General features: G+C 42.9%; 1 protein-coding gene across 1 annotated transcript in view; it reads left to right on the top strand.

The window, feature by feature from the left end:
- Positions 1-9040, top strand: part of NUDT13 (nudix hydrolase 13) — a 30086-nt gene extending 21046 nt beyond the window's left edge. The window contains exons 6-8 of the mRNA XM_018571409.1: positions 1205-1316; positions 4194-4342; positions 8800-9040. Of these exons, the coding sequence (XP_018426911.1) occupies positions 1205-1316; positions 4194-4342; positions 8800-9000 (462 nt within the window). The 3' untranslated portion in view covers positions 9001-9040. The remainder of the gene's footprint in view (positions 1-1204; positions 1317-4193; positions 4343-8799) is intronic.
- Positions 9041-14461: the final 5421 nt, after the last annotated feature.

Here is a 14461-nt window from a genome sequence, read left to right on the forward strand (position 1 = left end):
TATATATATATATATATACTGTATATATATGGAAAACATGTGTATTTATTTTTTTTGTTTAGGAGCCAGTAAAGCCTTCCAACCTTGATCAGTAGACTGTGGATGGAATGCTCTGGCTCCTGCAGACTCTTCCTCCCATCCCCTGTCCACACCAAGGTACAGACTTTCAGTTGCAGGGACAGGAGAAATTATGAATGGACTACAAGTGTGGTGACATCACTGCACTTGTATTTCATTGACAAGTCTCTTACAGATCCTGTCAAAGATTAAAAAATGACAGTAGTTTGCGGGGAAAAGAACCCCACAATGTAGGGGGGGGGGGTCGGTTAGGATGGGGGTCAGCACACTTAGACTGGCCATACACAAGTAGAATTGTATTTAAACAAAGGTGTTTTAATATACTTCATTTGATTTTCTAATAGTTAATGGGGGTCAAAGTGCCGACTGTTTTCGTCCGTAGTGACCAAAAAAATCAAAGGAGCAGGAAGCCAAATTTTTCTCAAATGACTGGAATTCTAAGAGCCCTTTTACACAGGGTCAGTTTTTCAGACAGACCTGATCAGAAGCCCAATGTTAGTCTATGGCCAGCCAGATCTAAACGGATGTGCATCCGTTTACATCTGGTTCCCAAGTCCGTTCAGATCCGGAAAAACAAACAATTCAGATTTCCATTTTGCCGGATCTGATTGTGATGGATCGGGGGTAATCTCATGTAAACAGACACAAGTCCGTTTACATCTGATTCCACACAGACAAAGATTCCAAACAGATGATTCTTAGGAGCTTTGATGTGTTCCTTATATTGCCTATGAATCACTAAGAGTCATTCACAAAAGGGTGAAGAGTTTGGAGAAGGCAGGAGAAGTGAACAATCTAGGCCAAAATAGCAGATTTGGAAAATTCTCCAATTCAGCTCACTTTCCAGTTCAGCTATGTTGTCCTATATTGTTCCCTTCCCCTGCCTTCTCCAAACTCTTCACCCTTTTGTGAATAACCCTGTAAGAGTTGCGATCATTAACTAACTGACAGAACAATTAGTTTCCTACACTGTGTTATGTCTCGGCATTTAATTAGCAAATTGTCATTCCGGATTCATTGCTCTTATTTGTCATTGCACTCAGCACCTGATCAAAGTAGATGGTGATATTTAGTAGTGTTTTGTATCTTAGGATCAAGACTGACTTTGCATTTCATTGTGTTCTAGATGTCTCCAGTGATCATCACACTGGTGTCTTGTGGAAACCGTTGCTTGCTTGCTCACCAGGAGACCTTCCCCCCTGGGATGTACACAGCTCTGGCAGGCTTCTGTGAAATTGGTAAATAATTTCCCTACACAAGATGTGCTATAATAGTGTGATTTAACAACAGACAATAGTGTATTTTCACAGGCATGCACTGTAAGGACTGTGACATTCACGCAATGTTTGCTGTGCTGTTTGACAAAGCATTCACATTTTTACTTGCTGTTGCATATTTTATTTCCATGTGTATAATTGCTAATGCTCCCTCTAGAGGTCATTTGGATAATAACACGGTCTTACACTGTTGTATGCTCTGTGGGTGGTTGCATTAATGTTGCCCACTTATCTTACAAATGTGCCCTTCTCCAGCACTGTCAGGGCAGCCTTAAGAAATTTTGGGGCCCCTTACACGGCTTTAGGCCGGGCACCCCCCCGCGCCGCTGGACGCAGGGCTTAGTGACGCGCTGGACGCAGGGCTTAGTGACGCGCTGGACGCAGGGCTTAGTGACATGCTGGACGCAGGGCTTAGTGACGTGCTGGACGCAGGGCTTAGTGACGCGCTGGACACAGGACCCACCTGAGACCCTGCAGAGCCCACCATAGGTGCTGCACAGCCCATCTGAGACTGTCAATGTGCTCTGAAGGGGTCTCAGGTGGGCTGGTCAGGGCTGCATCCCTCCCCTCCCTCCTTTCCTTCCTTCCTTGCTCCTCTTACCTGCACAAGGCTGCCCGGGCCCCTTACATGAGTATCGGCCGTACCCCCCTGATGGCTGCCCTGAGCACTGTGCAATGCATTTTCGGTCCCTCACTGTCACCATCTTTGTTGCCGCCACATGCAGGGTCTTCAGAATCCTCTTTGGCCATTGGTTGGTCACTGATGTAATAATGCGCACAAACGTTACAACCTCCCCGGCATCAGGCCCATTAATAACATCTTAGAAATAGAGTGAATGAGAGTGTACACTGCACAGTGTATGTGCCATACGGTGTAGTCAAAGATAAAACATTGTTAGGGAAACAGGAAGTTCTTTGGCAGAAGAGACTTTGCATGTCTCTTCAGACATAAATCCCTACCTCCCAACAATTGTTATTTATTTTTATTTTACTTCTGCTTCAATCCGCATTTCCTATTTAAAGTGAACCTGTGCCCAGCTCAGTATTTACATATTCTGAGCAAGCAGTAAAAACACTTCACAACCTCATTCATTTCTGTATCTATAACATTGTGGAAAAATTCAGTCCTCCAATACTCACCTGAACTTTGGTCCTGCCTGGCTGTTGGACTGGTCTCTGTATCCTCTCTCCCCCTCCACTCTGGCGGTCTAAGGATCCGTAAGTCATCATGTCTAATACAGTGTATTAGACATGAGGACACTGACACCCCATTCACACTGAGCGACATGGATATTGTGTGCTTTTCTGCGCAATATGGCACTAAGCGGCTTTGAGCTACATTGCGTGATATTGCACATTTTATCGCACGTTTTTTGGGCGGGACTTTGTCGCTGCTACATTGGGCTCTAAGCCCTCGTTTACACCTGAACGTTTTGTAGCGCGTTCTACGCTCGACGAACGCTCTACAAAACGCTCAAAAATATAAATCCCATTGTATTCAATGGTCTCGTTCCCACCTTGGCGTATTTCCGCCCGTCCCTAACGCGCTACAAAACGGCCCACGCCTGAAAAGGTACATGTACTACTTTGGGCCGTTTTGTTGCGCGCTTCCATTGGGATACAGCCAAGTAGCCTTCGGAAACGCGCGTTTGTCGCGCAACTTTTTTACCGCGAATCGTGGTAAAAAAAAGTGCGACGGTCGCGCATATGCAATACGCCTAGGTGTGAACGAGACCTAACCAATCAACAGCAATCTTGATGTGACATCATTCTTTCCTATCATTTTGCAGTACAAATGTAGCGCGATATCGCACGACCAAGTATCGCAATATCTCCGGTAATGCGCGATTCTGCACAAAACACTATAGAGTTATTTGGAGCCGAATCACGCGACATCTGCGCAAAAAAGGGTCAGGTACAAGAGACAAGCTACAGCGACGAGCTACTGAGCTGTGAGATGTGAATAGCTCCATTGAAATGCATTGGACAAGCTACATAGAGCGATATCGCGCGGAAATATGCGTGATTTCGCGGCAAAAATCGCGCGATAAACCACTCAGTGTGAATGGGGTGTTAGGGACATTCCATCGGTGGGAACCGTTCTAGCAGCCACGCGGGCTCGAGGTTCGGGTAAGTATTTTTATTTTACTGACTGGCGGAACGGACGAGGGAGGGGGCGGGTACAGCTGGCTCTGCCTCTAGATAGGCAGAGCCAGCTGTCAGTCACGCAGCTGGGCAGATCCCGGCATAATTATCGGGATCCGCTTCAGCTGCGGCGTCTCAGTATACCGCAAGCAGCTCGCGGTATACTGAGCCTAGGGTGACGGGAGGACGCTAGTTTGTGTCCTCCCGTTACCCTAAGGAGAGCTATGGGGAAAAGCCTTAACCCCATAGTTCTCCTTTAAGCTCCATGCAGAGATCACAGCTCACCTACTCAGTAAATCTGTTTTCATTTAGGCTTTGTTGTAGAAGTACAAGTCCACTTCACTCCCTTATATAGCCTAATGTAAAAAAAACATTGAGGGGAATTTATCAGAACCGAAGCAGACAAAAACTGGAGCAGCTGTGCATGGCAACCAATTAGCTTCTCTCTTTCATTTTCAAATCTTACCTGAGCAAACTGAAAAGAGAAGCTGATTGGTTGCCATGCACAGCTGCTCCAGTTTTTGTCTGCTCTGGTTTTGATAAATTCTCCCCTTTGTTGTTAATAAGATGTTCTTCGCAGCCACCACATCAGAGTTCAACATGCCTGGAACTTTGAAATTGGGATTGTTATTTAAAACATTACTTAAATGAGCATTGATTAAATATTTCCTTTTTAATTTTTTTGCATTGAAGGTGAGACACTGGAGGAGACAATTCGGAGAGAGGTAGCAGAAGAAGTTGGGTTAGAAGTAGACACTCTCCGATATTCTGCATCTCAGCACTGGCCTTTCCCTAACAGTTCTCTGATGGTAGCATGTCAGGCTACAGCCAAAGATGACAAGGTGAGCACTACCTTCCTGTCTATCCTATCTGTAAAAAATAAATAATCACAATTAGCTTCTCTCTTTCATTTTCAAATCTTACCTGAGCAAACTGAAAAGAGAAGCTGATTGGTTGCCATGCACAGCTGCTCCAGTTTTTGTCTGCTCTGGTTTTGATAAATTCTCCCCTTTGTTGTTAATAAGATGTTCTTCGCAGCCACCACATCAGAGTTCAACATGCCTGGAACTTTGAAATTGGGATTGTTATTTAAAACATTACTTAAATGAGCATTGATTAAATATTTCCTTTTTAATTTTTTTGCATTGAAGGTGAGACACTGGAGGAGACAATTCGGAGAGAGGTAGCAGAAGAAGTTGGGTTAGAAGTAGACACTCTCCGATATTCTGCATCTCAGCACTGGCCTTTCCCTAACAGTTCTCTGATGGTAGCATGTCAGGCTACAGCCAAAGATGACAAGGTGAGCACTACCTTCCTGTCTATCCTATCTGTAAAAAATAAATAATCAGCATGGCGGTCAGAGACCTCGTGGAGGTAAGGTGTTGACTCTATGCTGATTATGATAAACAGATTAAATTGAGTGGGGCAACATTCACCATATTTATTCCCAGAGATTTTTTGTACTAGTCATTCTGAATTGAGAAAGCTGGTTGGATGTCCAGCGAAACGTCTTCATAGAAAAATACAGCAAGTCCAGTTGGTCTTGATTTATTTTTTTACAAATATACCATGACCTGGATGAACGAGAACCTTCACAGACACTACCTTCCTTGCATTGCTATAGTTATTAAAAATAAGCCCATTTGTATTGGATTAGTGTCATCTTAACCCTTGGTTCTCAACTGGTGGGTCATGACCCAAAAGGGGGTCTCGACCCCGTGTTCAGTGGGTAACCATGTGCCTTCCACTTTTCTTATGCACATATGGATGGAGGTCTGTCACAGCACAGCAGCCCACACTGGACCCCAGAGTGAGGAACCACTCTAGTTCTCGTAAGGTAGGGAGACTGTGAGGATCTTAAAAATGTTGAAGTGTATATGTGTGTCTGTGAGATTGTGTCTGTGGTTGTGTGTCTGTCAGTGTTTTTGAGGGCACATCCACACTAGTACAGAGAGTTAATCGAACACTCCTGTGCAATTAATGCTCTGTACAATGCGATCACACCTACTACGCGTTCTGGTGTGGTAGGTGCGTTGCATTGCCGTTAATTTGAATGACGCACCAAGCACACCTCCCGCCCACAGGTCAATCCCCTGCACCGCAACGCGTGGTAACACAATGTCTACGTTCAATTGCAGTGTGCCTTGGGTCGCAACTTAATGACCAAGGACAAATGTGGGTCCTGAGGTTACAGAGGTTGAGAACCACTGATCTAAACCATAGGGTGGGATGGCATCTGAGCCTACAGGCTATTCCTTGCCAGAAGTCTCTACCTAGACACCACTCCTTGCCACTCATTGCCTTTTTTGCATCAGCTGTTTGATCCTACTGTAAATGTATCATCATTTTGTGCTAGCCCCTTGGTGCCATTGGGCCTAAACTTTATTATTAGATGAACATCCAGATTGCTCTTATCCTTGGATAGAAGCGTCAACAGAGCAGGGTGGGAAATTGATGCCCATTGTTGGCTGACCAAATATATCCTAGGGATTTTTGTTACTCTCCTGTTTACCCCACACTCCTACTAAACAATGGCATTAAAGGGTTATTAAAGCCTCTGTTTTTTTTGCACATATCTACTGCTAGCAAGCAGTAGATATATGCAAAAAGTGTAAAAAAAAACGCTTTGAAAAGGGTTAATACTTACCTGTGTCTTCCCCGCGCGCTCCCGTCCAAAAATTTGAACATTTTTGGGCGGCCGCAAAGCATCTTGGGGCGGGTGCATGCGCAGTTCACATTTTTGGCCGGGACGCGAGGAGAGACACGAGGTAAGTCTATGGAGGCGTGCACCCGCATGCAGATACCATGGGACAGGAAGTGCCAGCAAGCACAGAGGAGTCAGCAAAACAGAAAAAAACAGAGTCTGAGGCGCAACTGTCCTTGGAGTTGAACAGGTGAGAGTATAGCGGGAGTTACATGGGCTAGGGACATTCCATCGGTGGGAACCGTTCTAGCATGCAGGGTAATTGCTGCCCGAGAAGCAATTTCGTTGATATTTTCTCCTCCGCAATGTAATCAATATCAGGGGTGGAGGGAGAAATAAAAACAAAAAACAAAAGAGGTGCACATGAAAATGGAGGCAAGTTGAACGGTGTGTGGTGCATATATCAACTCACCGCGAGGTTTTTGAGGAAGTGTAGTCATCGACGACAGGATTCCTGTTGGAGGCAGCGTCCGGCGGACTCTTCTGGGACTGGGTGCAGGGACTTCAGAAGCCGGGTCGAGGTGCGATTCTATCAGATGCGACGGCGGTCGTGTTGGTCCAAAAATGGATAGGACGCTTGTGGTAGTCTAGGCAACGCGTTTAGAAGATCACGTCTTCTTTATCAAGCCAGGGTAGGCCAACACGACCGCCGTCGCTCGGCGGCGCCTGCGCACCTCGTCACTCAGCCACCTCGTACAGAGAGCCACTGCCCGCACCGCAAGCTCCGTATCCAACACAGGACGCGATCGGCGTCCCCCACCCGCCAGCGAACCAGATCTCCTCAAACACAGGACGTGATTGACGTCCCCCAGCCGCCACCAGACCAGACGCTCCAGCTCCGCCGGAACAACGTGACCCGAGCCATCGCAACCCAGCCCAGCAGTTCAGCAGCCCAGCAGCACGTCCCATACACAGGCATCTGATAGAATCGCACCTCGACCCGGCTTCGGAAGTCCCTGCACCCAGTCCCAGAAGAGTCCGCCGGACGCTGCCTCCAACAGGAATCCTGTCGTCGATGACTACACTTCCTCAAAAACCTTGCGGTGAGTTGATATATGCACCACACACCGTTCAACTTGCCTCCATTTTCATGTGCACCTCTTTTGTTTTTTGTTTTTATTTCTCCCTCCACCCCTGATATTGATTACATTGCGGAGGGAAAAATATCAACGAAATTGCTTCTCGGGCAGCCATTACCCTGCATGCCCTAGCCCATGTAACTCCCGCTATACTCTCACCTGTTCAACTCCAAGGGCAGTTGCGCCTCAGACTCTGTTTTTTTCTGTTTTGCACCCATACCAAGTGGACACCCCGGTCCATTTTGAACTGAAGCCGCACGCCTCCCCCACCTCAACACCATCCTCCTCCACACAGCCCCCACTCAACTAAAAGTTCTGAGAAAGTCAGAACCAAACACCCCCCATCCCTCAGGAGAGCGCTGTCACACAGGACTTGAATCCTCAATTTTTCTACAGAGTAGTCAGCGCTGGAGGGACAGATGAAAAGGACAGGAAAGAAGAGGAAGATCGGATTAAGAAACATCATTTAAGGTAAGTGGTTTAACTAACAGTGGGGGGAGGGAAAAAGATTTTGACTTTAATGTCACTTTAATGTCTATTTATCACTGACACTGCGAAGGAAAGCAAAATGTCAAATTTGGTTAAGAAGAGATTGCATCTGTACATTGCAATTGCCACAGTATGGCAACTATAATAGTGCAGGTGGAGAAACCCAGCTTTCTCAAATTTCAAATCATTCTGAATTGAGAAAGCTGGTTGAACGACCAATGAAACATCTTCAAGAAAAATACAGCAAGTCCAGTTGCCTTGACCTATTTTTTTTACAGATATACCATAACCTGGATGAATGAGATCCTTCACAGACATTTTTTTAAATACATTTTGTTACCAAAAATACCAAACCCCCCATTTGACAGAAGCCACTTTTTAAAAGTGCAGAATGGACATGCCATAAATGTGTTTTAAATTCTGAAAATGACTTACTCAATAAAAATCTGGAAACTATACTTAAGTGTTGGACATTTACTCTAAATATCATAGAATATTACTTCTCACATTATTTTCCGAAGCCTACCTAAAGTAAAGATTGCTGAATAGGAATAGTCATGTTCATAATTTATGGATAGCGTGGAGAAGGGTTGAAACTCTGTTTTCTTCTTAGCGTCTCTGCCCGTTTTTTAGAGGATGCCCTCAATGGGGACACAGAAAGAAAGAAAAAAAACTGAAAATTGATTACCATTACTTACTGTAATTTTCCTTTTTGGACCTGTCTTCATGGCCAGGCACTCCACTCGGAATAGCAGTACCTAGTTATGCAATGCCCCTGCTAGGGAGGGAGATGTCGGGAAACATTCTTTTACCAAAATCTTACCAATGGGGTCACATCCAGAAATAAAAACATAACAGAAGTTTAAACTCTTCCTTGCTGCAGTTGAAAAAATAATTGAGCCGGAGTTTGACTTTACTTATAAATGACAAAATAAATGCACAGTGAAAATACTAGGTAAAAATGAAGTTGTATGCTAAGTAGGAAGGTTTTCAATGCTAAACATCGCTTGCAATGTCTCCCATGCAGCTCAATATCAACAGAGAAGAGTTGCAAGATGCCAGATGGTTCAGCTTGGATGAGGTGATCGAAGCTCTGCAAGTAAACATGCTGCCACCAAAAATGGCCGATGGCACCATACCAGTATGGGTACCACCGAGGTTTGCCATTGCTCATCATCTAATCCAGGAGTGGGTACAAGAGCAGAAGACACAATTGAAAGTAAAGTAAAATACTGAGGACAATCAAAAATCGGTGCTCCACTTATACTATAAATATGCCAGCTCTGGCAGTGCAATATTGCCTACATGGAATGATGGTCCATAATTGGCACACAGTACAGATAAATGATGAACTCCATATGTGCAATTGTATTTCTCCTGGCTTAGTACAGATTTGTATACACGTAGGTTCTTATTTTTATATTAGCTTTTACTTGATTGGCTGCTATGGGAACTACACATATTTGAACAACTCCCTATATATGAATTATAAAAATAGCAGCACCTATTATTTTAATATCAGCTCTATCTATCTAATAACCAACCATAGATTATTTCAGATAGAACGCATATATTGGGTGGTCTTCCAGTTTTAAAACTGCCTTCTGATTTGGGGCTGTTTCTTATAAAACAGTTTTAAACTCATTTTATTAACTTAACACTATTTTACACTGCGCTTGCGGATGGAACTTGTATTATTAGTATATAGTAACAATTCAATATAGTAAATAATATATAGCAATATATAATATTATGGATTAAACATGAATTATCAGGTTGAACAGAGAGACAGGGTTCACTTTTATCATAAAATGTATGCTTACCCCATTCTCTGCAACAGTGAATTGAATAGAGAGGGTTCCCTCTGTGTCCCCGCAGCTTTCTCTTAATTTACAGGGGGACCGAAGAAGCATTAACATACACAGCACTCCTTTTCTGAAACCATTCTCAGGACATATGCCAGCTCATAGTAGAGACCAGCCAAAGATCAGGATGATGGCAATTCCCCTCTATGTCTTGGTACATTTGCAGAGCAGACAGCCTTTTACTGTGGTCAGCTCATCCCCACTGTCAGTGGATAGGGGGCTTAGAGGGTGTATATGTTATGCCAGCACTAGGTAGGCAGGGGAGAGGAAATGCTAACATCAGTACATAGCAATAACTTTCTAGTCACTTTCTTTGTGATTTCCAAAATAATATTTGTTAAAAGTGGACTTACCATTCACTCATGATGCATGGGCTGCTTACATGCCTTATATCAGTACTCTTCACATTTGGCTGCAAGGAGCCTCTGATGTGTTATAGTTTTTATACGTGATAGATCAATACCTAATTAAAGCTGAACCCTAGACACATATAATAACACAGCAATGTATTTATTAAAATAAATCCGTAGCTAGTATAGGTTCCTTCATATAGGAACAGCTTCCTATAAGAAGGTCCTCTTGCATTGTTTCAGGCTTTTTTTTTGCAGTCCACAGGGAGCTTGCTAACAGGAGGAGAGAGCAGAGACAGTACAGTCATGTTCCTCCACTGTTCAGTTAGCAGGCTGGGGGAAAGTCAGTGTAATTCACAGCTGTATTGCTTAGCTGCAGTGGAAGTCAGGTACCTTATTATTCTGTCAGACAGGGGTGCCGATCACACCACTACTACAAATCTATTGGTAGGTAATACAGTTTACGCTTGTGTTTCAACAGTGTTTTTTAGCTGCTTTCCTGGAGTTCAGTTTTCAGATTTAGTTTGCTGAAGAAAAAACCTTTTGTGTCTGCACAAACATCTTATCTTTTGTGTTGCCTTTCGTTTTAATGCTCGACCCCACTTCAGTAGTGTTGGGACTTTGGCCTAGTGTTCAGGGAAAACTCCATACATTCTACCTGAGTTGCCTAAAGGGTTAGTCCATCTTAATGGGATTTTTTACAGTGATAGGTGGAGTTGGGCTCCCTCTTGCATTAGTCTGTTATACCAATGAGATCTTCCTGAAATGCTTTCCAGCTTTATTTTTACACAGCTGTGCATTCTAGGTGTTCACCTCCACCTCTGGTGTTCCCACTTCTCTTGCTGGACTTTCTAGCATAAGAAAAACAAAACAATCCCGCAGGGAGATTGGAATCCCCCTGTAATAGTTGCTCCGAGTATGCAGACTCACAGGCAAATATCTCACCACTGGAGCCCATAACAGATGTAAGGACCAGTTGGGTAGCATCTACCAAAAACTGAAATATTACCTTTGGATAGATTGCCCCTATAACATTTTGTTTACAAGTATATTTTAGTGCTCTGGACAGTGAACAGATTTTTTTTCTTTTGAGAACATTTCTTCTTGAAATTGTACATATGACAATGATGTAATAGTGTTATTACACTATCATTATTATAATAATGTTATAATGTGGACTAAACTAAGATTTCACAAAGTAAATGAATTCAATATTGCTAAAAAGTTATTGCATTATTTTAATAAAAGGATTTGTTAAGGAAACTGAATATGTTTTTTCTCAAAGATAAAGACATTTTGATAAATGATAACTCAGATAATGACCACACACACAGTCACTATCAAGGTCAGTATTCTGTCAAGCTTGCTGTGTGTGGCTTTTGGTCAGTTGAATGTAATTAGTAACCACATAGAGTATATTTCATTGTACATCACCTATGAGAGGAAATTGTGTACACAGTTCAGGTTTAATTATAAATTCCAAGTACATGTGTACATGCTTCATTGACTGGAGCAAATGCTGTCTTTGTTGCCATAGGAACTAAATTGCAAGTTGCACTGGAAAATAATGGTTGGAGCGTGAAAGCTTCGATCGCAATGGTTGCCACTGAGCAAGGTTGAAAATGATGCCAGACACATCAATAAGGGCCAGGCTTCTGGGTTTTATTGATTGCATCAGTTTCAGATGCTTCTGAAATCATTCATAATTTATTGACAGATACGTTCAACCTGCAGATGACCCACTTCTGACCTGCATTTGGCCTACTTCAAGTTGGTTCTCATTCCCATAAACATGTATAGTAATGTAAAACCCACCTGAAGCTTTTAAAACCATAATGACATAGGCCCTAAAGCTGTTATGTTGTAATGATCTGCATAGAAAGGATATTGAATAAAGTTTTGGATGTGGTAATATGGAAAAACACTGCTCTGTCAGGACGATTTATTGGAGATCATCTGTAATGTATTTATCAAACTATTCCAATAATTACGTCTCTCCTACATATGTGCATTAAGCCTGAGAGCATCTTCATCCTGAGCTGAATGCCGAATAATAATTGATGTCTAGCTGAAAGACCTAATAAAGTCAACCTGTCAGACCATGATAGCTATTGATTCAGAATAATGTTCATGCTAGGATGCAGTGATAAAGTAAACCTGCCATGACAGAAATATGGACACTGCACTCTTTTTAAGCTGTGTGTTCCCTGCATGTTATGCTCATCCTATGACTACAGTGCTTAATAAGTAACTGACTGAAGCAATCACGCAGGTCGGAATGTCTGATACAGAGGCTGTATGCTTGATCCTGGTCAGTGACATTAAAGTCAAACTTTTTTCCCCCCTTCCCAATCCTGTTGCAGAGACTTACCTTAAATTATGTCTTTTCATCCGATCTTCTTCTTTCCTGTCCTTTTCAGCTGTCCCTCCAGCGCCGACTCCTCTTCTCTCATATCCCACAGTGTCTGTGTGGGTGCACGCTGCTCCATAGACTTACCTTGTGTCTCTCCTCATCTCCCGGCTGAACATCTGAAGTTCACATGCGCCCGCCCCAAGATCCTTTGCGGACGCCCGAGACTCTTCAGATGTTCGGACGGGAGCGCGCGGCAAAGACACAGGTAAGTATTAACCCTTTAAAAAAAAAATGTTTTTGCATATATCTGCTGTTTGCTAGCAGTAGATATATGCAAAAACTGCTGAGAGTTTAATAACCCTTTAAGTATTCATATCCATAGGATAGTCAGGAAGCAGGTCTAAAAGTGGCAGTGTCCATATTTCTTTCATGATATGTTTACTTTATTATTACATCCTGGAAAGACCATCACCATCATTTAGAGAAGCCAGCAGTTACTGTGAAAGTATGCCCCCTGTGAAAACTGGATATAAAGCAAACATTCATAAGGGAACGAGGTGTACTTGCTCAGTACTTTAGTTCTTCACTCAGTCATTGCTGTAGCACAAAAGTTCACCACCTCTTTTTATTTGGGTAATTTGGTGATGTGAGAACCCCTGCTATGATGCTGGAAAACTATTCACACATGCAACTACTCCAGGTCGCTGTTTGTAGCAGGATGAGGGCTAAACTGCTGTTGTTTGTGAGCAGGCTGTGGGAGGCCTTTTGTTAAATTATCTGGTCTTGATTCGGAAGATGACAGGAAATCCTTTTTATTTGTGGCTATGATAAGCGTTACAAATGCAAAGACAATGCAAGCATGTAATGTCACGTTGAAGTAGTAGCTTTTATTTAGTTTCTTATAAAATATTACAAAACAGGCAAGTTGCATTTCTTTTTGCATGGAAATATATTTCTCCTTTGAAAAATATTAATTAAACACAAGAGCATCCACAAACATTTATGACATTGTTTTATCTTCATACAAGGGTAGAGAAAACCAGGAATCATATAAAAGCCCTGAAGGATGTCATGCATCAAAATGTTTAAAAAAAACAGATATGTGTGTGACCCATAAATATCAGATTGCAGGTGTCATTGTGTCTGACTGGATGCCATAAACAATTCACATCATTTCATTTCAGACACTGTTAGTACCTGACATCCTGCGTTTTGTTACGATATGAATACGGATATCCTGGGGATGTTCAGTTTATCACAAAAAATAACCCCCTAATAGCACTATTCCTACACCTTGATTTATTATAGTTTCCCTAGGCCTAATTAGTGCACCCATTACACATGCTTGTCATATACTGTGCTAATATATGTTCTATTTGTGTGAATCCCTTTAAGGCCCTGGCTAAAACTGTAATCATTTTGTAGCCAATTAGAATTAAGTGCTGCCATATCAGCCATAAAGTGAAGTTGAGCATTAGAAGCTATTCTTCAAATGCTTATTAAAGTGTGAGCACCACCTGATGTCCAATACTGCTCTCACAGACAGATCTATTATCTGGGTGCCAAGTACATTGCCCTAAGACAGGGGTGGGCAACTCCGGCCCTCCAGATCCTTTACCTACAAATCCCAAACATGCCTCTGGGGGCCATACCTGTAACTGTCAGTCTTGCAATGCCTCATGGGACTTGTAGTTCCACTACAGCTGGAGGATCGGAGTTGCCCACCCCTGCTCGAAGAGATGCTGGTTTTCCAACTATGACCAGTAAAATGCTGTACTATGTACAGCTTTGGGACTGTTACGCCATATGTCAGCAACACTCTAGGACACATTAACAGCCTATGTACGTGTCTCAACAAAACTATTTTTATTCCATTGCAAATAAATGGGAGTGCGAAAGTCTTGCGACCGTACAGTAAATGCGGTCGCACGCTGCCTATACACCTTACGATTATCGCACGATCGCAGGTGATTATCGTACGATATTCGTCAGGTGTATGGGCAGCTTAACTTAGATTTGGACATTTGAACAGTCCACCTTATGGAGAAAATCTTTCTGCAAGACTCCACTTGCTCTTCACAAATTAACCAAATATATGCTCTGTGTTTTTGAATTTATTTC

This window comes from Nanorana parkeri, unplaced genomic scaffold (genome assembly GCF_000935625.1).
Source record: "Nanorana parkeri isolate BGI_ZX_2015 unplaced genomic scaffold, ASM93562v1 scaffold1750, whole genome shotgun sequence".
Taxonomy (NCBI): domain Eukaryota; kingdom Metazoa; phylum Chordata; class Amphibia; order Anura; family Dicroglossidae; genus Nanorana; species Nanorana parkeri.